General features: G+C 44.6%; 1 protein-coding gene across 2 annotated transcripts in view; it reads left to right on the top strand.

Annotated features, from left to right (window-relative positions):
- The window catches only part of LOC146554847 (uncharacterized), a 57,989-nt gene extending 35,045 nt beyond the window's left edge, over nucleotides 1–22,944 (top strand). For both annotated transcript variants that reach the window (XR_014889344.1, XM_085253035.1), the window contains exons 3-4: nucleotides 6,731–6,785; nucleotides 18,608–22,944. Coding sequence is in view for 1 of the 2 variants with exons in the window: in XM_085253035.1 (XP_085109161.1) it covers nucleotides 6,731–6,737 (7 nt within the window). In the remaining variant the exon portion in view is untranslated. The remainder of the gene's footprint in view (nucleotides 1–6,730; nucleotides 6,786–18,607) is intronic.
- The last annotated feature ends 121 nt before the right edge of the window (nucleotides 22,945–23,065 follow it).

Below are 23,065 nucleotides of genomic sequence, written 5' to 3'. Positions count from 1 at the left end.
ATTTATTCGTAAATCAGGGTGGAAAATAAGTATTTGGTCAATAACAAAAATACAACTCAATACTTTGTAACATAACCTTTGTTGGCAATAACAGAGGTCAAACGTTTACTATAGGTCTTTACCAGGTTTGCACACACAGTAGCTGGTATTTTGGCCCATTCCTCCATGCAGATCTTCTCGAGAGCAGTGATGTTTTGGGGCTGTCGCCGAGCAACACGGACTTTCAACTCCCGCCACAGATTTTCTATGGGGTTGAGGTCTGGAGACTGGCTAGGCCACTCCAGGACTTTCAAATGCTTCTTACGGAGCCACTCCTTTGTTGCCCGGGCGGTGTGTTTTGGATCATTGTCATGTTGGAAGACCCAGCCTCGTTTCATCTTCAAAGTTCTCACTGATGGAAGGAGGTTTTGGCTCAAAATCTCACGATACATGGCCCCATTCATTCTGTCCTTAACACGGATCAGTCGTCCTGTCCCCTTGGCAGAAAAACAGCCCCATAGCATGATGTTTCCACCCCCATGCTTCACAGTAGGTATGGTGTTCTTGGGATGCAACTCAGTATTCTTCTTCCTCCAAACACGACGAGTTGAGTTTATACCAAAAAGTTCTACTTTGGTTTCATCTGACCACATGACATTCTCCCAATCCTCTGCTGTATCATCCATGTGCTCTCTGGCAAACTTCAGACGGGCCTGGACATGCACTGGCTTCAGCAGCGGAACACGTCTGGCACTGCGGGATTTGATTCCCTGCCGTTGTAGTGTGTTACTGATGGTGACCTTTGTTACTTTGGTCCCAGCTCTCTGCAGGTCATTCACCAGGTCCCCCCGTGTGGTTCTGGGATCTTTGCTCACCGTTCTCATGATCATTTTGACCCCACGGGATGAGATCTTGCGTGGAGCCCCAGATCGAGGGAGATTATCAGTGGTCTTGTATGTCTTCCATTTTCTGATGATTGCTCCCACAGTTGATTTTTTTCACACCAAGCTGCTTGCCTATTGTAGATTCACTCTTCCCAGTCTGGTGCAGGTCTACAATACTTTTCCTGGTGTCCTTCGAAAGCTCTTTGGTCTTGGCCATGGCGGAGTTTGGAGTCTGACTGTTTGAGGCTGTGGACAGGTGTCTTTTATACAGATGATGAGTTCAAACAGGTGCCATTCATACAGGTAACGAGTGGGGGACAGAAAAGCTTCTTACAGAAGACGTTACAGGTCTGTGAGAGCCAGAGATTTTCCTTGTTTGAGGTGATCAAATACTTATTTTCCACCCTGATTTACGAATAAATTCTTTACAAATCCTACCATGTGGATTCATGGATTTTGTTTTCACATTCTGTCTCTCACAGTTGAAGTGTACCTCTGGTGCAAATTACTGACCTCTGTCATCATTTTAAGTGGGGGAACTTGCACAATCGGTGGCTGACTAAATACTTTTTTGCCCCACTGTATATTCCAAAAATATAATATCAATTGTCATTGTTATGCTGATGACACCCAGCTCTACATTTCCTCCTAACCTAATTCATCCCTCCCACCTACCTCCCTCTCTAACTGTCTTATGGAGATCAGATCTTGGTTCTTTCTCAAACTTAACAGTAATAAGGCAGAAGTCTTACTCGTTGGCACGGCCTCTACCTTAACCAGATCTCACAGTTTCTGCATTAATATTGTCATATTTGACAGTACTCTCTCATTCCAGTCTCACATTAATTACATAACCCGGTCTGCATCACTTACATAACATTAGCCGACTTCGTCCCTTCTTTACTCCCCATGCTGCTGCCGTCCTCGTCCAGTCTTATTACTTCCCGGATTGATTATTGCAACTCCCTCCTATTTGGTCTCCCCAGTAAGTCCGTCCATAAACTTCAGCTTCTTCAGGATCCTGCAGCTCGGGTCATAACTCGGACTCCCATAAGAGACCAGATAAGTCACAGCTCCAAACCTACTTGTTTAAACTGGCTTACTCACTTTAATACAGATTTTACTTGTTGTCAGTTTTAATCTATTGTAATCGACAGTTTCTTTTCTCTTTGTAAGGTGACCTTAGAAAGACACTCTTCAATAAAATGTATTATTATTATTATTTCCTTCTTACCTTCTTTAGCAGGTTGGACGGATAATGCTGAACCACAATTCACAGCAACACACTCTTTGACTGTTTCCATAAACATAAGCATGACCAACAAGGGATGCAGCTCATAGAAATGTTTTTTCATTGCATGCCATGACCCATACCTTAAAGTCACTTTATAGGTGAACTGTGAACATTACCTTTTTGTAATAACATGTGCTCTGTATGAAGTGGTTGCTGTGTGGGACAAAAAACAAATCCATAAAAGCTGTTATGAGTTACAGCAGTCGCTCGTTTATCGCAGGAGTTACGTTCTAAAAACAACCCGCGATAAGTGAAATCCGCAAAGTAGCCAACTTTATTTTTTACAATTATTATAGATGTTTTAAGGCTGTAAAACCCCTCACGACACACTTTACACACTTTTGTTAGACAGGCATGAACATTTTCACACTTTTCTGTCTTGTTTAAACTCTCAAAGTTCAAACCTTGTAGAAAATGAGTCCAGTATTACAGAAAGAAACCAAAGGAACCCGCAGGTGACGACGTTTCATCAACACTGTTGTTTGTTGGGGGAAAAACTTACAAACATGCAGTGCAGCACTTCAGAGTCACACTGCTAGGATCGAAGATTTATGTACAGTACACAAGCTGAACGCTTCTGTGCTGTACAGCAGACACGGCACGAGACTGACGGTGGTCTACAGCCAATCAGGACGCAGAACACAATGTGCTGGGAATAAAAACATGCAAAATTGCACAAAAAAAATCAGCGAAACAGCGAGGCCGCAAAGGTGAACCGCGTTATAGCGAGGGAGCGGCGTATATCAAAGTGAGTTCAGGATAAGCACACCATCAGTTGCTGTGTTGATGTGTTGGCTGCTCTCAGGATGATCTGTAACTTACTTCAGTCACAGAAAGTCTTCACAAAGTCAGGAGTTACACTACAACCTCCAACTACAAGTCTCATTCACCCAGTCCCACCCACACACACACACACACACACACACACACTTTAGTGGATGTAGCCTGGGTCCAGGCTCAAGGATATTTCGGCATCCAGGCCGGACTTTGTATCAGGGATTGATCCTCTTCTGCTCCACCAGAGCCACAGCAGCTCCAACTATAAGTTTGGAGTTATGGTCTGTGCTGCGTGTTGCTGTCATTCACCATGAGCACGACCCGTGTCACCACCATCACACCATCCAATAGCCCAGTGTCCTGTAAGAGCTGCAGTTGCCTTGTGAGTTCTCCTTGGCGCCTTTCCTCGGGACGTTTTCCATCGAGGTTAAAGGAACGTGATAAGAGAAAGAGAAGGTCATTTTAGGCACTAACCTGGTGACTACATTACAGTAGAATTAGACTCTCCTACATCAAAAGACAAGTATTTGTTTAGCAAAGATGGGGAACTTGCCAGGTTGCTGTTTGCAGAGCGACAGCTAGATTACTTTGGAGAGGTTGCAGTTGTGTTTTTGAGCAATGCTGTGGATGTAGTTCTGGCTGAATTTCACTATTTACATGAGAAAAGGCAAAAACAAACAAACAAAAAACACTTAAGGTGATATATTGGATTTTGTGTCTGTTTCATTGATATTTGTCTGCAACACTGAAACCCTGTGACAATGGTAAGGTGTCGGGTCAGAATCAGCTGTAGAAGTGGGATTTGTGTCTGTAACAGTTCATACCAAGTCAAACTGGTGTCCTGACCATGACCTCTGACCTGCATGTAGTCAAAGTGTAGTGATGTGAGTGGAGATGTGCCTGGTACCCGACAGAGAGGTTATGTGGCCCATATCCGCTTTCCCACAATTCCCTATGTGTACAGAAAGGATTGCGGCGATTTGGGGGGGGGGGCGCTCTTTGCCTCTGGCATTGCCATGGAGACGGCGACTCTTTTCATGGAGTCCCTCGACTGCTTTCATTCTCCTGCTGTTTACCATTCAGTTCATATGTTGGAGACTAACGGAGCACAAGAGGAACTGGGAGTTATTTGACTACTACAGAGCTAAAGGGGGTTTGTGTGTGGTCCCGCTGTGTGTAGCTCTACAGGCTGAGCACGCCGCCAACGCTGCCGGGATCATGGCTTCAGTTCCCCGTGCAGTTCCATACAGTATGTGAGGGGGAAGCCATTTCTCCTGTTATTCCCCAGCATTGCTGGGATTCTGTCCAGCTGCTTGGATAGAGAACACAAGTATATAACACACTATAAATCACAGTCATAGTGTGCATCCTGGAGGAAATGCTGACAGCCAGACTGAAAGGGAGGGAGGGAGGGAAAGTGAGCTTTTCATGTGGGTGTGCTTCTTACTCACATTTGTCTCACTCTTTTCAGGGAGATACACCCATTTTTGTAGGACAAGAGACACACACAGAAGGAGAGAGTAGCGGGAACTGTAAATCCGTCACTATCAGGACACAGCGAGAGCCAGGAATCACACTCGAAGCTGCTCAGTTAGAGGATGGCGTCACATGGGGCCAGCACACAGTGTGGGTGTTTTGGGGATTTAAAGGAGGCGGTTACCGCATTCTGAAGAAAAAGGAGGCTTGTAACTAAACACTAAAGGGTCACCTGCTGTACACGCTGAAGAGATGGTGAGTGACCTGCACTACAGCAGCTTGATGCTGATTTGATGTCATTAATGCTCGGCTTGTTCACAGTGCCCGTGGAGGTGGGTGTGTGTGAGCGCGCTGCACTGCCCCATGCACTCACCTCGCCTGGGTTTGTTTACCTGCCTGCGTGCCTACCTCCATGAACTCACGTCAGTGGAAAGTAACAGGATCCACTGCTATGACCCAGCCCAGCCATAAACAATTAACCCGCCACGTCTCTGTAATGCTCTGCTGTCAATGCCAGGTAGGCAGCACAGGGAGAGAGGCTGTCGAGCAGGGTTGTGTTAGTGTGCGTGTCAGCGTGCGTGTCAGCGTGCGTGTCAGCGTGCGTGTCGGGTAGAGCGGAGAAGTGAAAGTCCAGGAGTCTTGATGAGAAACGCAGGTAGGGAGTCAGACGCGTCCTGGTGTGTCTTTTTCCTCCTCCTGGGACGAGTCCATCGGAGCTGCTATGCTTTTGGAGAGTTAGACTGACATCTTGTTGTACGTGAATCTCACCGTTTTTCTTCTAAATCTGTGACATCACAACCATAAATCTTGAATTCTGACTTTCTTGTAATATAATCCTATGTACAAACCCTAAAGACACAACAACTGAGGTGTCATTTCTGAGCAGTAACTTCAATTCTTGGGTGTCAAATGACTGAAACTTGGATGGAAGCAGTGCTATTGTCCTTCCATGTTATTCAATTAATGAGGGAATTTCCACTTGTCAGCTGAGTGACCTCATAGCTCTCTGATGTTTTATCTGCCCAGCCTCCTCTCACTTTACCTGCTTAGCCTGGTAAAAGTGAGAAATCACTGCTTGTTTTCACCAACCACAGCAAAATCTGACACCTGACCATTCATTTGGTTCAAAGGAGCGCCCTAAGACAGGAGCCAGAGGTGTGACACGAGGCGGCCTTTCATCATTTCCTGCTGGGCGGGGACCGGCAGCGACCGAGCGCTTTGTTTGACTTGGAAGTATCAGCTGAGAGGCTGTGTCACAGAGGGGCGTGTCTCTGTGCTGGTCAAGCGTCTGATAGTCTGTAGCTGTGATCTCATCCTGCTGTACTCATGTGTGGTCCTGGTGGTGCTTTGGGTCAAAGCGCTTTTCAAGTGGTTGATGAGGAACATGGAACCGTTTCGCTGGTTCTTGTGCGGCTCCTTGCTCATGTCCTGTTTTGCTTGTCCACAGGCCAGTCCTGTAAGCAGCCTGACTAATGGCCACGGGCCGTCCCTTAGATCAGACGCGAGTATGTGTCACAGTCAAAAGCAGATGAATAACTTGTGATCTGCAGTGTTTCTTACTCTCCTTCATAGAGCTGCTCGATGTAACGATATATATCAGATGACGATACAAAAACATCTATCGTTTCATTTCACGCTGTCATTTGTTTCGTGGTGTCGCAAAATAAACTGTTTACAGTAATATTTGTTCATGGTTCTGATGTCACTGTAGTGGTTATATTAATTTCTTCAAGTTCTCTCTTTCTCTTATATTTAATACAACCACACTACGGACGGACAAGCGCCTGTTTTTATGCGTTGTCGTTAGCAACAACGACGGTAAAACCATCGCGTGTCCGCTTGTTTACGTTCCACATAAACTTTTCACAATAAAGCTCAAGATCCTGTTCAGACTTTTCAAAATAAACTGAATCACGTGAAAGAGCAGATTATTTACGGATGAGAAGTAAAAAAGAGACGCCAGGTGCTAAAAAATAAACCTTAGACTCAAACGTTAGAACAGGCTTCTCCCCGCAGCACTCACAAAGAAAACGGCGCCGTTACAACTTATGTCTAAAAATGTATCGTTTCATGCATCGGTTAAAACACTCGACTCAGCTACACGACGCGCAGCTGGAAACACTTCACGCAGGTCGAGCTGCCCGAGATTCACAGAATTTACAGAAAATGTTACATTTTTGTGATTTATATCGTTATCGGACGACAGATGTCTGATATCGAGATATGAGATTTTGGTCATATCGCACAGCCCTACTTCTTCATCTCTGCAATGACACTTTTCTGTGGCAGGTGTATTGACTCTGTTTTTCTACCCTGGCAGAAGCTGAAGAAGACCAGAGCAGAGAGGCTGTGATGTAACTACAGCATTGGACTCAGTAAGTTATATAATGTTTCTGATACAGCACACTGTATATTTGTTGCATAACGCTGAGCTCTCTCTCAGGTTGACAGTAAATATATAAACACGATGTACACGAACTGTCCTTGGTCTCAGACAGCAGAGCTGTCATACAATACTTCAGTGCTGTTAATGATTCTACTTAGTCCTCGTTTATATTCTTTGTTTATTTATTGATCGCAGCCATATTCCTCTTTAGTGTGAGTCTTGTTTGCCAAAGTGTTTAGAATCATAGAAACCTTTGAGTCATCAAATTAGTTTCAGCTGCACGTTAAAGTTCTAGCTAGGCTTTTCTTAGGCGTCTCTTACCAAGCAGCGTACTCCCCCTCCCCTCACAGTCCTCAGCCTTTGTATTACTGGAGGTTTCTTCCTGTTAAAAGGGAGTTTTTCCTTCCCACTCTCGCCAAATGCTTGCTCTTAGGAGGTGGTCTGATTATTTGGGGCTTTTCTTTGTATTATTGTTTTTACGTTACAGTGAAGCACCTTGATCTGACTCATTGGTGCTATATTTACAAAAAAACAGGGAAAAAGAAAATGAAGAAAGCAGCAGCGCTACAGAGACACAGGGAGAACATACAAACGCCACACCAACACAACACTAATATTTTATTAACATAAATTAGAAGTGCAGCACGGGGGGGTGTGGATGGTTGTCTGTGTCAGCCCTGCGACAGACTGGCGACCTTTCCACCCTGCCTCTCACCCTAACACAGCCGGGATAGGCTCCAGGCTCATGGTTCCTTCTTCGCTAGAACACAAGTCCTTCTTCTTTTATTTACACACCCTTTGTGTCTTAAATTAGCCACAGCCTGATGCTTCCTCAAATACACTTTTGCAAGAAAGTGAAATGAAGCTACAGCCTAATGCATGTGTAATTTTTCTGAGTCAGCATGACAGATGTACAGTTTGTTGCTGGCAGAACGCCTACAAAGATTTCTCAATATAACTCTGTCTCCTGGTGTCTTTCTCCGTGCTTTGTTCTAGTTTCATTATTAGGGCTAAGCATGTCAGTCATCCAGTAATTTCACACTTTCAGTATTATTCAGCCATTTATAGGAATAATTTCACACGAGTTTGCATGTGTTTGCCAGCGAGCTGTCTAAGTGAAGTGCATGGACTGTGACCTTCCAAAAGCCTTCAGAAACATTCAGGCTCTTCAGTAGTCAGGCACATACAAGGAGATGAGAATGCAGTCACTGTGTCAACTTCTAATGCTTAATTTTTGCCTACATGTACCATTGACTGCATAAACGCCGGTTAAAAAGGGACGCATTACGTTCATTGGTGTGCTTTAGCATTGTTCAGGCCTACACTTAAATGTTAACAGCTGGTTTTGACATCTTCTACAACATAAAAAACACAATTGAACCAATCAGTATAGAAAAAACTAAAACAGTGTTTTTCTAGATTTGTTGTTTGCACTGACTTTGATGTAACTAAATAGTAACAGTTTTTTCATTGGATAGTTATGGTGACCCTTAACTAGCTTCATCTATGATGAGTAATGACATGATAATGTAAATGGTAATGGAAAGCATACCACTGCTTCCTGCTGTGGGGGGAATCTGAATGTGATGGAGCTGTGGGGGCATTATTTGTAAGAAGCAACCGGAGTAATGGAGACATGGTGCTACGATTCCACCTGCTGCCAGCGCACACTTTGTTCGCACAGCCTGGACTGTCATGTATCCTTGGCTGCTACCTGTAATTGCACAGGACGCTTTGTGTCAGGTTCAAATAAAGGTGTTGCCATGATAGTGACTGCCCATTGGCCGGTACAGTCCAGGTCACACCAGACTAATCGAAAAGGCACCAGAATGTAAAATAGCTTCTCAAGTGAAACTCTGAGTGGGCCTTGATTACGCTTCATTTCCAAGTCAAATCTGAGAGTCCTGACAGTAAGAGCACTCAGCACTGAAGATGGTGAACACAGTCACGCATATTGTCTGTTCACATCCACACACACAGCACCACTTGTGTTCTTAAAACATCTTTTATACGCATGGCTGTGTATGCGCTCATCATCAGCGTTTTGCACTAAATAATGGGTTTCTACATGCCCGCAGTCGTTGGTTGATGGATCATTTATTGGTGATCACTGAGCCGTATGTCTGTTTTTAACCCCTACAGTAGCCTGAACAGTTGTCAGTTCACTGTTTCAGTCCTAATCATGTAGGAATAGTAACTGCGAAATATTATATACAATTTGAAATTCTTTGAAGCGCAGCGTGTTGTGCAGCCGTTTGTTATCGATTAATGAATATGTGCTGAACGCTGCCCGCTCCTCACAATCGGGCCTTTGGAACAGAACTTTGCTCTGGCCTGATTCTCACATGATGAATTCTGACATAAACGACATCCCGTCCTTATTGATGTGAGTCCAACAGTTATTAAAATGCAGGCGTAGTTGGCAGTGCTGCTCATGGGAGTGGTTTGCTGTCTCTGAGAAACATTTCTGTGTCTTTAGCTGCTGAACGTTCCACCACACAAACAAAACTGCAGACGTTGTTCGTGTGCCGTTTGCTGCTGGAAGTGGTGGTGCATCTGAAAGCGCAGCTGGAAACCCAGTGCATGGGTCCAAAACCCAACTCATGAGCTGAAAGAGTCTAAAACTGCAAAAATAGTTCAGTCAGAACAGAATGCATGTCACTGGGAGGGTGACGTTTGACGGAAGTGATCTGAAGGACTGTGAAGAGGTTTCAAGTTCTCAATCAGAGCTTAAGCGATCTGTTTTAAACTGATACCAGTATTTGGTGATTTAAGTCAAATCTATCGGCCGATTTTTGATTGATTTTTTCTTTTTCTTTTTTTCGACTGGTTGATTGGAAACATTTAAGTGCAACAAACATACAAAGAAACAGGAACTCTGAACGGGGCAAACACATTTTCCTACCACTGTAACACTGGTGCTTTCACAGGGACAGCACACAGCTCAGGATGTGTTTACTGAGCGTGCTGGCTAAAGGGAAGTTCTAGTTTTATCAGTGTTGTCCTCACCCTGCAGGCGGGAGGGCCTCATGGACACGCAGGCTTTGATTGCGATAAAGTTTGAAATTGATAACATCGCTGTATCAGCAAAAGTCTCTGATGAGTTTGAGATCAAGCTTTCTAAAACTCTTGTGTATATGATAACTCGAGAACAAGGCGATGTAGGAATCTCAAACTGACACCACACGTGAGCCGGAGTACCCGGGGAGAACCACGCAAACACGGGGAGAACATGCAAACTCCACACAGACCTCATCATGGTATCTAATGGAAGTCAGGCTCTCTGAAATGCCACACCACGCCATTACTGACCCGCTGCCAAACCGGTCATGCACCAACATCTTGGTGTTCTCTGGCAAACATCCTGCATGGTGTTGGACTGTAAGCACAACCGCCACCCGTGGTCGTCGGGCCCTCAGGCCACCCTCATGGAGTCTGTTTTGACCGTTTGAGCAGACACATGCACATTTGTGGCCTGCTGGAGGTCATTTTGGAGAGCTCTCGCTCCTCCTGTTCCTCCTTGCACATAGGCGGAGGTAGCGGTCCTGCTGCTGGGTTGTTGCCCTCCAACAGCCTCCTCCACGTCTTCTGATGTACTGGCCTGTCTCCTGGTAGTGCCTTCATGCCCTGGACACTGACAGACAAAGCAAACCTTCTTGCCAGAGCTCGCATTGATGTGCCATCCTGGATGAGCTGCACTACCTGAGCCACTTGTGTGGGTTGTAGACTCTGTCTAACGCTACCGCTAGAGAGAAATCACTGCCAGCATTCAAACATCGGCCAGAAAGCTGAGATACTGAGAAACGGTCTGTGGTCACCACCCGCAGAACCACTCCTTTATTAGGGACGTCCTGCTAATTGCCTATGATTTCCACCTGTTGTCTGTTCCATTTGCACAACATCATGTGACACTGATTGTTGCTTCCTAAGTGGACAGTTTGACTTACATTGTTTTGTCTAAGTGTTCCCTTTATTTTTGTGAGCAGTGTAGTTTGTCAGAGGACTCCTTTGACCGGCTGCTGTTTCCTCCCATGCAGTAACATCTCAGCCCCACCGGCGTTTGGTTTAGACAACCTCCACAAACCTGTGTTTGCTTTTACAGCCTGTCTGATCATCTAAATATTAATGACTTTTTAATCCCATGTGACTTTGCACAATGTCCTTGTAGCTCCTCTCTCCAGCTAAAATCAACACCCGCAATCGAGTTGTAGAGTAATACTATAGTGAGGTCAATGTACACGTGGTGCTTGAAGTCCAAACATGTTGTGAATGGTTTTAGAGTATGTAGGAGGCGGAGCTTTGCTTCCTTGTTTGTTTAAGGCAGCCAAATTCCAACAGCTCTCATTTTGTCAGTAGATAATCAAAGGAAACCGCAGGAAGTGACTCTATGAAAAGTCAAGTGATGGCATCTAAAAGCCAACAGAACCTCAGTTCATGGAAATCTGAATAAAGAAATCTAAACAAGTCTCAACAGGGCAGTTTGGACAGATCTGCCCCTCATCTTAGCTGGTCTCAGGAAAAAAAGGAAGCACGTAGGTGTGGACCCATCCATCACGCTTTTCTAAGGTTCAGTGACAGCTTATTAAAAACTTTCCATAACCTGTTTACAAGCCGAGTTGGAAATCCAGGCGAATTAATAATACAAATAATACATTCACAGATCCCAGTGTGTATAAAGAGAGATATCGAGCGCTGAACTTCTGCCAACTCTTTTTGAAAAAGGACTCTTCATTTGCACACAGACTGTTTACACTCTTGCCAGCAGACCTTGGCGTGAATCTTTCACTAGCTGTCAGTTCACCTACAGTTTCTAACAGAACAGCCACAAACAGATATGAGGAGGTGCATGTGAAAGCACGGGATATTTAGTTTCAGATGAGGAGCTTTTGGAAAAGGCGATGTGTCGGCAGGCGGGGGATTCCGGGAATGTACGAGCTCTTACTGTAAACGTGACGCTCGTTTTTAGGAAGCTACCCTGGACCAGAGCCAGGGAACTTTGAAGTGCTGGTTAGAGCTTTTGCTGACTAATTCAGTGTGTGAGCGTCCGCAGCCTGAGAACATCCATCACACCGCTGCTGTGTGTCTGCCGGGCAGCGAGGCCCGAGTGTTCGAGCTGCGTCATGAGCCGCTCTTGGCACCACATCGCCATTGTGTGTGTGTGTGTGTGTGTGTGTGTGTGTGTGTGTGTGTGTACGGGGTCTTACTATACTGGTGGGGACAAACAGCTCCCGTGGGACGGAGATTTCAGACTGTGGTTTTAGTGTCAGGGTTACAATTGGGCTGTGGTTAGGGAAAGCATTATGTCAGTGAGATGTCCCCACAAGGACAGCAACACCCGACGTGTGTGTGTGAACAGGGATGAGTCGGTGCTGTTTTCCACAGTCAGCCCCACCAGCCCCTCCCCCCGCCCGCTCTCTGAGGACTGAAAGCCGTTCTTTTAAACACAGACATCAGATTATTTTCCCGATTCGATACCACATCAGCCTCTCCGTGCTTCTGTACATCCATTTGATATGAGGCTCTGACATCACTTCCTTCATGCTTGCTTTCTTCCTGGAATCTTAAAAAGGCCTGTTTTCCAGTGAAGTTCACGTCTATGAGCTTGCTGCTATTTTTACCCCCCCTTTAAACTGGCCTGTTAGGATTGTTTATCTGTGTCCTGGGAGGAAGGCCTCCATGCCAGGACAGCCCGGCTGGCGGCGACGGCGCTGGGAGTGGTCTGAAGCAGTGATCCCTTCCCAGAACTACGGCCAACCAAAGCCAGCTGTTAGAAATTCTCTAGAAGGAGAAGTTATTGTTTTGTCCCGTCTCCCTTCCAGAATGGAAAATGGGTTGAGTTCAGGAACTCCGAGGTTTCTCTTGTGATGTGGGCTTCAACAGAATCTGCTGAGGGTAACATCCATGGGAGTCTGGACTCTTTAACTTTGCACCAGTGTCATCATATTGGATGATTTCTTTCTCTCAGATACATGAAACAAACAGATTTTCCTCACATGTGTTATCTACTCATTGATGCTGTGGGTGACCCTGCTCCAATCAGCTGGTTGTTCCAAACTGGAAGCTGCAGTTTTCCATCTATCATATATAGAAGCTCTGACTGGTGCAGCATTAACCCTTTAAAGCTGATCAGAGCAGCACACTCCGTTTTGCGTAACTATTTTTAAATCCCTGTAGAACCTGAACCGTGTAAGCTAGCGCAATAAATTTTTTTGCATATGAAACCGGAGGAGTTGTACTTACATCTGATGCCATCAGCTTGTCCTCGGTCACGGTTTCCTTCCACATATAGCTTTGCAAAAACTGCATAAAAAGCTCTTGCAGGAACAAAAACATAATATTCCAGAAACACACTTTCCGATCCGATCAGCTGTTCGTAACACTTCCCACAGTGAAACAGACGTCAGCGCGAACGATCACATGTCCGCCATTTCCTGCCCGAAACTGGAAGTGACGTCATTTTCACGGAAAATGTAGTTTTTTACTTGTAGGCCTTAAAAGCCTATACTGGTGTTTTTATAAGTCATGTTTGACTTTATGCTTTTCTGAATAGTTGCTGGGATGCTTAGAACTCGAATTGCACTGCTGTAAATATTTTATTTTGATGCACCTGCTGTTTTCTTTGCAAATTTGCATCATAGGATTGTTTTTCGTTTTTCCTGCAGTATATAAAAATTGGTGTATCTCCAAAATAAAACTATGAAGACACTCAAAATAAATTTCCTGTTGTTGTAAACTATTTTTTGCAACTTTTTTGTATTTAAAGTTTTGAGGGATAAACCTCTTAAATTTCTCCAAGTAGAAATATATGTAAAAAAAAAACAAAAACGATTTTCTAATTTTTTGTAGTTTATTGCACTTTTTTGCAATTTATGTCGTTACTATGGACTTAATGCATACATATTATTAAAATGTGGGCTATAACAGTTGTATAGCAACTTGAAATGCTCCCTAAAATGGCTCTACAACATGTAAAAATATAAGGTAAGCTCTGGCGGCCTTGGTTCTATAGTAGGTCTTAAAGGGCTAAGACAAGCAGTTATGACACCTTTGAGTTTGTCTCCACTGTAGCTAATGACAACATCTCCGGGAGCCAACATCACGATGCAATGCACTCCAGCTAACTTCAGTGGACTCTGGGGGTTGGGCTAATAGTAATTTATTTCATTTCATTTTTAATTTATACCTGCCGATCAGCTGACACTCACAGGAAAAAAACAGGAAGTCTCCTGTTGCAAAAAAAAATCAGTATACCATCTTACAAACTCAGCTGTCACATGTTTGTCCTCCGGATTTACAACATGGATTGAAATTGAAAACCTGTTCATAAAGTCCCAGGATAGAGTCACCTGAGGCTCCAGTAAAACAGACTAGTCTGTGTGTGGTACTGTGAGCCACACTACGCTCCTCCCCTGAGATTGATGCTCCAACACTCCATCACCATCACCTCCATCAGAGTAGCTCTCCTCACTGGGGCTCGTGCCCACATCCCTCTGGGCTTTTACTCTGCACGACCCCCACCTGAACCGCGCCACTGACGCACATTAATACACACGGTAACCCGGGGCCGTACGCTCCATACAGCATGAACTGCTTTATGGTAATGTCATTGGTGAGAGAAATGCCTGTGCCCTGACATTTATCCATTAATTCAGATGTTGTGTAACAGCAGTAAAGGGTATGATAAGTTTTGCGTTTGTCATATTGTGGTATAGTTTGCATTGAAGATGGCAGACATGATACTGACCTTAGACTAAAAATCTACTTTTTTTCTATTGTTTCTTTGTGGAAGAGGCTTTTCTGATGATGATAAAGTTGAACCAAATAGTGAGTAAAGTATTGTTGCAAACAGTGGTTCATATTTGGTTTGAATGCAGTCAGTAACCATCTATGGTGGACTATGGATGTTGTCAGTAATTAGCTGTGGAGGCCTCCATCGTTCCTGAGGATTGGTGACACAGTCAGAAGGTTTGTGTCCTAGCTAACATGCTAGCTAACGTGCTAGCTAATGTGCTAGCTAACGTGCTAGCTAGCGCGCTAAAACCACATGAGATCTTTACATTGTGGTTTTTTCTCCCCCTGCTAAATGTTTCACTCTCAACTTACAGGAAACAAAAGAAAAAACTCATAATGGCAGCATGTTAGTCCTCTTCAGGGAATCGCTCCTGGATAGTATTATTGGGCTAATCAATAATGGCAGTTAAACAGTGACTGTGCAGTGATTCATCGCCTGTAAATGCATACACTGAATCTGCTGGCCTTTGCCTGTTCGTGTCAGTGTCAGACCACGCTAATTTTCCTGGAAACAGCTGAACAGTAAGATGGCTCACAGGGGGGAGGTTTGTTGACGGGAAGGGAAGATCAGTGTCGGGTCGGCGGTTCTGAGGTACTGGATCTGTCTGACAGGCTGCCTGCTAGAGGAGTAGGCCGCTGGGAGAGTTTCAAGCAGACACAAAAGCAGAGGGTGATTAATGATTTTCAATACCACATGTCAAACTATGTAGTCATTCTCTGTTGCAGGAATAATTGAGGGGTTTCATTCAATACAACTACACTGCATACCTCCTTCAGGAAACAGATACCAAACGACTCACGGACCAATACCGGTCCATGGCCCGGGGGTTGGGGACGGCTGGTGTAGAGCGCTCGCAGCGCGGCTGCTAGATTGTGTTTCCTAACATCTACTAATAGTTTATAGACACTGTTTGGTTTTTGTTGGAATTTCCAAATCTGTGTTAATGTAACTGGATTCTTAATTGCGATGAAATGTGAGTAATTAACATATTTCGTCATTTGGAGAAATTATAACTTTGTCCCCAAACTGCTCAACGTGAGCGCTCACGTCAGAGATCAGAGATGGGCAGTGTTACTGTAATCTGATTCCTTTTTTTGAGTAACGAGTAAAGTAAGGGATTACTATTGTAAAAAAGGTAATTAGATTACCGTTACTTTCCCGTAGGAACGCTGCGTTACTGCGTTACTAAAATTTTGATTCTTTTGCAAGAGTGTCTCATGACAGTGACGTAAGCGAGTGCGACGTTCGTGACAACAGCTGTGTGCAGATCAACAATGGATCATATATCGAGTGCGGAGAGAGTATGAGCGTGCAGCGTCTAAAGCGTGGAAGTACTGACCTTACTTTGAGTTTGATTCCATAAAAAGTGACAAAAACATTAGTGTCCGCTGTGCGTGGGAAGAAAACTTCTTTTTACAGTGAAAAAACCCCTAAACTTCCAACAAGCACCGAGTAGCTACGACGTGATGGGAAACTCACAGAGAAACTCGCGGATTCTTCCACTGACCGCGGCACACCTGCACCAGGGTAAACCTCCGCCTACCGCAGTCCTGCTTTACAGGTGAAAATAGAGCAACAGGACCGCTGAGTCTTTGACTTTATTTATTTTCTGCTGTGTTTTACTTGCATCTATTTGAAAGACTGAGTGTAAACACAAAAAATATTTTATTTTATGTGCTGGAATGTGCAGAAAATAGGTTTAAATGTTAAACTAATTTCTTCCAGTCAGAGAATGTTGCAGATAATTAAATCTTTGCTTGATGCATAAAGTTAAAAGATTAAAACTAATAAAACAAGTTTTAAAAAGAGACTTTTCCATTTGATTACATTTTGTATGATGGATTATGCAGAAAAAGTAGAATTGGGCTGAAAGATCTATTGCTTTATCACCTCTTCAGGTTGTAAATCGTGTTTTTAAAAAGTAACTAAGTAATTAATTACTTTTGAAAATAAGTAATCAGTAAAGTAACGGGATTACTTTTGGGGGGAAGTAATCAGTAATTAGTTACTGATTACTTTTTTCAAGTTCCTTGACCAACACTGCCTCTGATATCCGTATTTCTGATCCTGTCCATCCGGGTCACTCCCAGTGAAGTGGGTCGGTGGTTCGATCCCTGTGTCCTGTACATCCATCTATCCAAGTATCCTTGGGCACATTTTTCCCGAGGTACACGTGAGAGTGTTACGTTAAAAGTGCTTAGGCATGTGTGTGAATGGGTGAATGAGGCGTGTAGTTAAGAGTGCTTAACGTATATAGAACAGTGCTCCATAAGTACCAGTCCCATCCACAAAGACACAGAGCCACTCTGATGTTCTCTGTACTCGTCCGTCAACACTCTCAACGTAAACATCACATCTGTGGAGGTCTTTCACGCATGAAGCCATACCACTGCTCACTGATCGCCACCTCTCTTCTTAACCTTGCTTTCCCGTAGCTTCACGGTGTGGCTCATGAACCTCTGTGGTTGCTTCACTTCTGCACTTCACCCTTGTTCTTGAAAATAGGTACCATTAAACCTTTTCTGCTTCCCTCATACACTCCTCATCTGGTTAGAAAGTCCACTGCCCTGTCTCCTGCACATCTCCACACTTCCACAGGTCCACTCTTCATTCTCTTGATACTTCACTTCCTCCGTACTAATCCTGCACTTCCAGTACTACTGCTGTACTTTCCCAGTCATCTGGTAATTCTTCCCTACTATCCTGTCTCGTCTCATCTCCACTGGAATTCTTCCTTCTTCAACTTTAACCAGTTAATGCCTCTGCCTTCACTTGCATCTTCTTGATTTCCAAAGTTTTCATGACCTGATATTGCTCCCAGGTTGCATAGCATGCAGTCCACCTCTTAGCGACTTGCTCATCTCTCTTGTGCCACCTTATGTTCCTCCTAGTTCATCACAGCCATTTGCAAATTCCAGTATCGTCTGTCCTTCTGTATTTCTCTCCATAACAGCATTCCTATCCAACGCCTCCTCATTACCCCTGTAGCTGTGACTGCTCCTTCACATCAGGACCAACATGGGACACTTTCAAAATCTAAAAACTCTCTTTTACTCCTCAGCTTTTAAATCAGAGACTTTTGATTATCTTAAGTGTGCAGCACGTTGGTCATCAGTGGTTGTTTTTAATGTGCTATAAATGAATTTGACTTGACTGTCCCCCTCACCGTTTAAGTGTGCTCCAGTCACTACTCTGCCCCGGGGGCACATCACTGAACCTCCTCCAGAAGGTGATCCAACCTGTGGGGCATGTGCACGGACAACATCTGCCCTTTGACTCCCAGTTTGAAGTTTCATGACTGAGGAAAGAGCGCAGCCTTGGTTTCTATATGTGAATGTGGTGCTTTGATTGTTGCACATTATGCAGCTGGCTGGTGAACTGCACTGTAAAAGCCATGAAGGTTGATGTGCTTATGCGAGGGCGTTGTTTGCATTTGGTTGTTTATGTGCGTGTGAAGTAAAAGCAGACGCCACAGTCAGCATCGGCTCATTTCTCTAAGAGGCTGCAAGATGTCGCTGCAATCTCTCAAGGTGAAGCTGCTTTCATACGCGCACCGCACGAGTGGATGCTATTTTGCTTTTCAGCGAATCCGAGGCCGCAGAACAAACACATCTCCATCTCTTTATCGGCGACTCACCCACACATACGCGCTCACTCTCCAGTTCTCACCTAAAGGTGTGTGGTGATGCAGCTTGTGGCAGGTGGTGCACACAGCGGTGCCGCAGTGTGACTAATAGTTGTTGCTAAATGGCGTGAACATCCTGTGCATCTGTTTGATGAATCTTCCTCCTTCCCGTGCTCGCCTTCCATCCCTCCCTCCGGCTGTCCATCCAATTATACGTCCCTGTCTCCAAGTTAACCACAGGTCATGTGAAATAGCACACGACTCAGAAGAAAGCCCACTGATCAGCAAAGTGGAGTGTTCTACGTGACTCAGCAGGAGTGACACGCAGGACAAGAATATAAGCTTACATAAAATAATCGTCACCACTTCACATCATTCCTGTCTATATTTGCAGGCGCAGATGGGAGCAGACGGACGGACGGAACGAGGATGACATCACTGTTACCCGTGGGAGCCTGGGCCTGTCATTCTTGGTGTCACTTCCTGGGAGAGAATAGAACAGGAAGCCAGCGCGAGAGCCGACAACGAGCGCTCCCCTCACCTCCACAAGGAAGCCTTTTTCCCCCGAGAGCAAAATGTGTGTCTGCTTGTGTCCCTCGCTCACTCCTGCATTCATCGCGCAGAGGGCTGGTGCTGGTTCAGAATTTGTGTAAGCCCTGATTGTTTTCATTTCCTTTGAGCTCAGTTCTGAGCCTTTTGCAACAAATCCTTTGAAGAGCTTGTTATTTTACACGTCAACGGTAGTTAAAATAAGTCAGAGTGGTGACTTTATGGGTACGGATGCAGTAAGCTGTGCCTCTGCAGGCTTTATTTTGCTGCCCTGGGTCAGCAGTGTTTGGAGGAGGGTGGATTTACAAACGTGGAGGCCACTGTGACGTCACCTGATGGTGTTGGACTCTGGGTCGGGGTGAGGCTCGGTCCCTTGGCCGGTGCCACACTCTGCTTCTATGCTGGAGCTTTCCCATATTGGACAAAAGGGTCGAGTGAAAATTGGTTAGCTGCATGTGTAGCTTGCAGGGCTCCATCCATAATTTCTGATCAGTCCTTTTCCTGAATGGTGTAAGCCTCAGATATTTGTCAGGTAACTCTGTTTAACTCCAAAAGGCTCCAAAAGGAAAAGTCCAGTTTGACTCTGCACAGAGCCCTCAGTTAAACCCTCAACATCCACTCATGTTACCAGATCAACAGTTATTCATATGGCTATTTGTTGATATTGTGTTACTGTTGTAAAATGCAGGGACGTGGCTGCAGCTCAGAAACTGCAGCGAGTCATCAGGAAGATCGAAGAGCTTCTCTTCCTGTTGAAGTGTTCTCTTAAGATGATGGCTGAAATAAGTTAGTAAGCTTTGTTGAAATGCCAGCTCGTCGTGAGCTTTGGTTTGCTTTTTTAATCATGAGGCTTTGTGATGATTCATGTCTGTGTTAAGGTGCTAACGTGGCTGATTCAGAGCTGCTAATGAGTAGACGTGTTGTTCTACTTGTCTTCATGCTCTAAAACGCTGCATCCAACTGAGCGACTCAAATGCAGCCTGCTTAATGCGTACACAGCATCTTTGTACTATTCATCACTGTGCAGGCATACAAAGCAGGCACACGTCCTGCTACCTGAATAGTTTTTACACAAATCCTGAACTCACCCACATGGAAAAGATATATATCAATCTTATAAAGTTTGTATCTGTCTTGTGTGAAACTTGTATGAAAAGCATACAAGAGTGAAAACAGATATAAGATCCCTTGAAAAATTATATCCAAAACATTCAATGAAACTTGAATGTTTTGGATACTTATTGTATGAAAGTAATGAGAAAGTGGCCACTTTCACGAGTAATCACATATAAGTTTTTACTATTTCTTTTCCATATGGGCAGACAGGACGCGCTGTGGTTCAGGCTCTGCAGGCTCTGGTGAGTCTGTGTTTAAAGGATGGAAAGATGACTGCGACGCAAAAATGAAATTAAAAATGTTCGCGTTTCGGTCCCTACTGTGGATTTACTTCTGCCCTTTGACCTCTCTAACCAACACAAGTGCATCAAAGCTGAGCCCTCCCTTTGAGGACCCGCACGGTGTTATAGATGCAATGTCGCCCTCTTGTGTGTGAATTTAAAATTGCAGGATTCAGGCTGAGTTTTTAAATAGTATGCAAAACACTGTCTGGTGAACGTCAGCACTAACATCGGATGTAGGCCGCTGTTAGTTGACTCCGCCCTCCAAAGCCCCACCTTTCTGCAGCGCCGACAGCGTAAAGACTTTGTAGCCTGGACACACCTCTGATCATCTGACACCCATCTTCCAAACACCTGGAGGGCCGCTGGGACAATGATGTACTGTTAGATTTGTTGTCATGACGACCTAGTTGGTTATGTAAGCACTGGGCTCTGGTTCCCACAAACAGTGGTGCACGCAGATCTCTGTGCTGTGACACTAGAAACCACACACACGGTCACAGTTTGTCCGTCCCTCCAGCTGCTCACGTGTCACCCTGCAGTGTCTACAACGAGCCATTTAACCCTCGGCGATGAGCCGTAAGCCTGTGCCAGCAGCACGTGTGCTTCAGGTGAGGCCTGTGGCCGACTCGGGGCAGAGACTTTGTTGCAGTCTAACGTCAAGAATTTGGGTGGCACAGTTTCTTTCCAGTAATTCAGCAAATTTGTCTCAGTTCCCTCCAAAACTGAAGTGAGCTCGCTGGTTTTCTTGGATTTTTGCTGATTTCTTGAGCTTGGCCACACTTTCTCTGATTGGCTGTTAGCTTCACAACTCCTCCAGTCTGTATGTTGAGATGTCATGTGTGCGACAGGCACAGTACTTTGACTAATAAGTGCTATAGCGATCCTCTGTGTAACCTCGATTTAATCCAAAGATTTCGTGACCCTAAAGCAGACTCACATTTACCAGCTTCTCTGTTGCTCGGGTGCTTCTCTTCACACGCTCTGTCTCTGTGGCAACAGCCTGGAAATGCTTCTGCTGTGGACCCACAACAATGAATGTGTGTAGAGGTACCGATGTGTCCGTCTGTACTGATGGAGCTGATGTGTCACATAGATTTGGCTCTGTAAAGTTGACGTTGAGCATACTCGTATCCATCCGTTCACGTTGGTTTTCCTCTCTGACGTCATGTGGTTCTGTCTTCCTGTAGTGTCTGTGGAAGGTGGGAGGTCGTGAGTGTAGGCTGACGTAGACTGGAGCGAGCGCTCGTCATTGTGTTTGCGAGCACCGTGCTTCCAAACGCCGTTCACAGCAGGCTCGATGCATTGCTCCTGTGGCAGGCGTCCCTGTCTTATGCTGTCAGCCTCACTTTTCATGTGACGTCTGTTCTGTTTGAATTCATCTTCGTTGCTTGAAGCAAGTATTCAGGTGCCAGCTGCTCATGATGCTGGACTGGCATGGCAACAGCAGAGATAACCCTGATGAGCAGATGTGTGTGTTTGTGTTATAATAGTGGTTTTTAGTAGGCTGGACTAACTGGTTTGTATTTCCTTGCTGGAATAATAGCTGACCCTGGTTTGGGCTTTTGGGAGCTAACTTGTGTTTATCTGCAAGCACCTACAGGTGAAAAACAAACGCACTGAAAACTTGTCTCAGCTTCAAGGTGAGCATTTGAACCAACTACCAATGAGAGTGCAGGATACAGGTGACTGATATATGACTGGTTGGTAAATATGTTGCAGGGTCACCTAGGCAACTGGAGCCTGGAATGTCCGCTAGCAACCAATCGTCAGCTTCAGAGCACGACAGCTCGCTGACTTCCTGTGTGGATTATAGCTCATGTTCACATGCAGTGAAAGCTGATGGTTGCAGGTGAATGTTTGCAGGTATCCACACAGACGTCAGACACGCCTGCCTTTCCTACATGTTAGCATCTGTAATCAGGATTACAAGAGTAGACAGGTTTCTGTGCTAGAGGTATGATATATGCTTTGATAGCAATAATATTTTAAAATTAAATAATATAAATGAAAAGCTATGTAGTTGTTCTTTTTGTACGTGGTTATAGGAAGTTCAGTGTAGTTCCCTTGCTTCTGTGGATTTGATAATGATACCTTTACATTTCCTTTGTTGTTGCTCATAGTTGTGGGGTGAAAATGTAATATTGTGACAGTAAATATGGTTTAGTCTAGAACATTAGGAATTTGCTGTGCAGAGCATCCCAGGCTGGAGTCCAATTCCCGACTCAGTCTAGTGCAAAGCACACTTTGGTTTAATGTTGAACTATTTCACAAAGAAGAAGTGCTGAAACCAAACTTTAATCTCTAAAATCTCTAAACTGCAGTTTTAAAGCAGAATAAGGTGACATTGTTCTCCCACCAACCTTTGGTTTCAAATGAATCTGATTTATTCATCGAGTCGTTTTGTCCACGTGAAGCAGTCCGACACAACACTGCACTCTGGATCAACATCTGACTTATTGATCTTTTAATCGTCTTTCTATTAGGAGGTGAATGAGTTGTTTTTTTCATGTTCCTACAACATAACTATATATATCTATAAATCACTACTTACTTGTGACCCAAGAAATTTCTAAATATTATGGTCAGTGCTTCTGATCTGTCCTGAGAAGTACGTGTTGGGACTTTCCTACAGTTGTATTGGCTTTGCTTTATAACATGTCTGAATAAAATTGCCTACATTCAAATTATATATAACTACTAGCTGTTAACCTTCAGTGGCAACAAACGTTGTGGTTAGCTTCCTGTTTGTGTAAAAACCATGCTATCAGCTGCAGTTATCTCTCTTTGTTGGTGCATGTAGTGGCGAAGCACAGATCAGGGCGGAGATCTGCAGTTCATCTCACCGCTGCAGCTGTGGTGACCAAACGTCTTCTCCAAGAAGCTGGTTTCACGTGGTGGTTTAG

This window comes from Mchenga conophoros, linkage group LG17 (assembly GCF_057382185.1).
Source record: "Mchenga conophoros isolate Kocher_MC1m ecotype Shallow Benthic linkage group LG17, M_conophoros_male_GT1.1, whole genome shotgun sequence".
Taxonomy (NCBI): domain Eukaryota; kingdom Metazoa; phylum Chordata; class Actinopteri; order Cichliformes; family Cichlidae; genus Mchenga; species Mchenga conophoros.
Note: the sequence above shows the minus strand (reverse complement) of the source record. Positions and strands in the feature narration are given on the sequence as shown.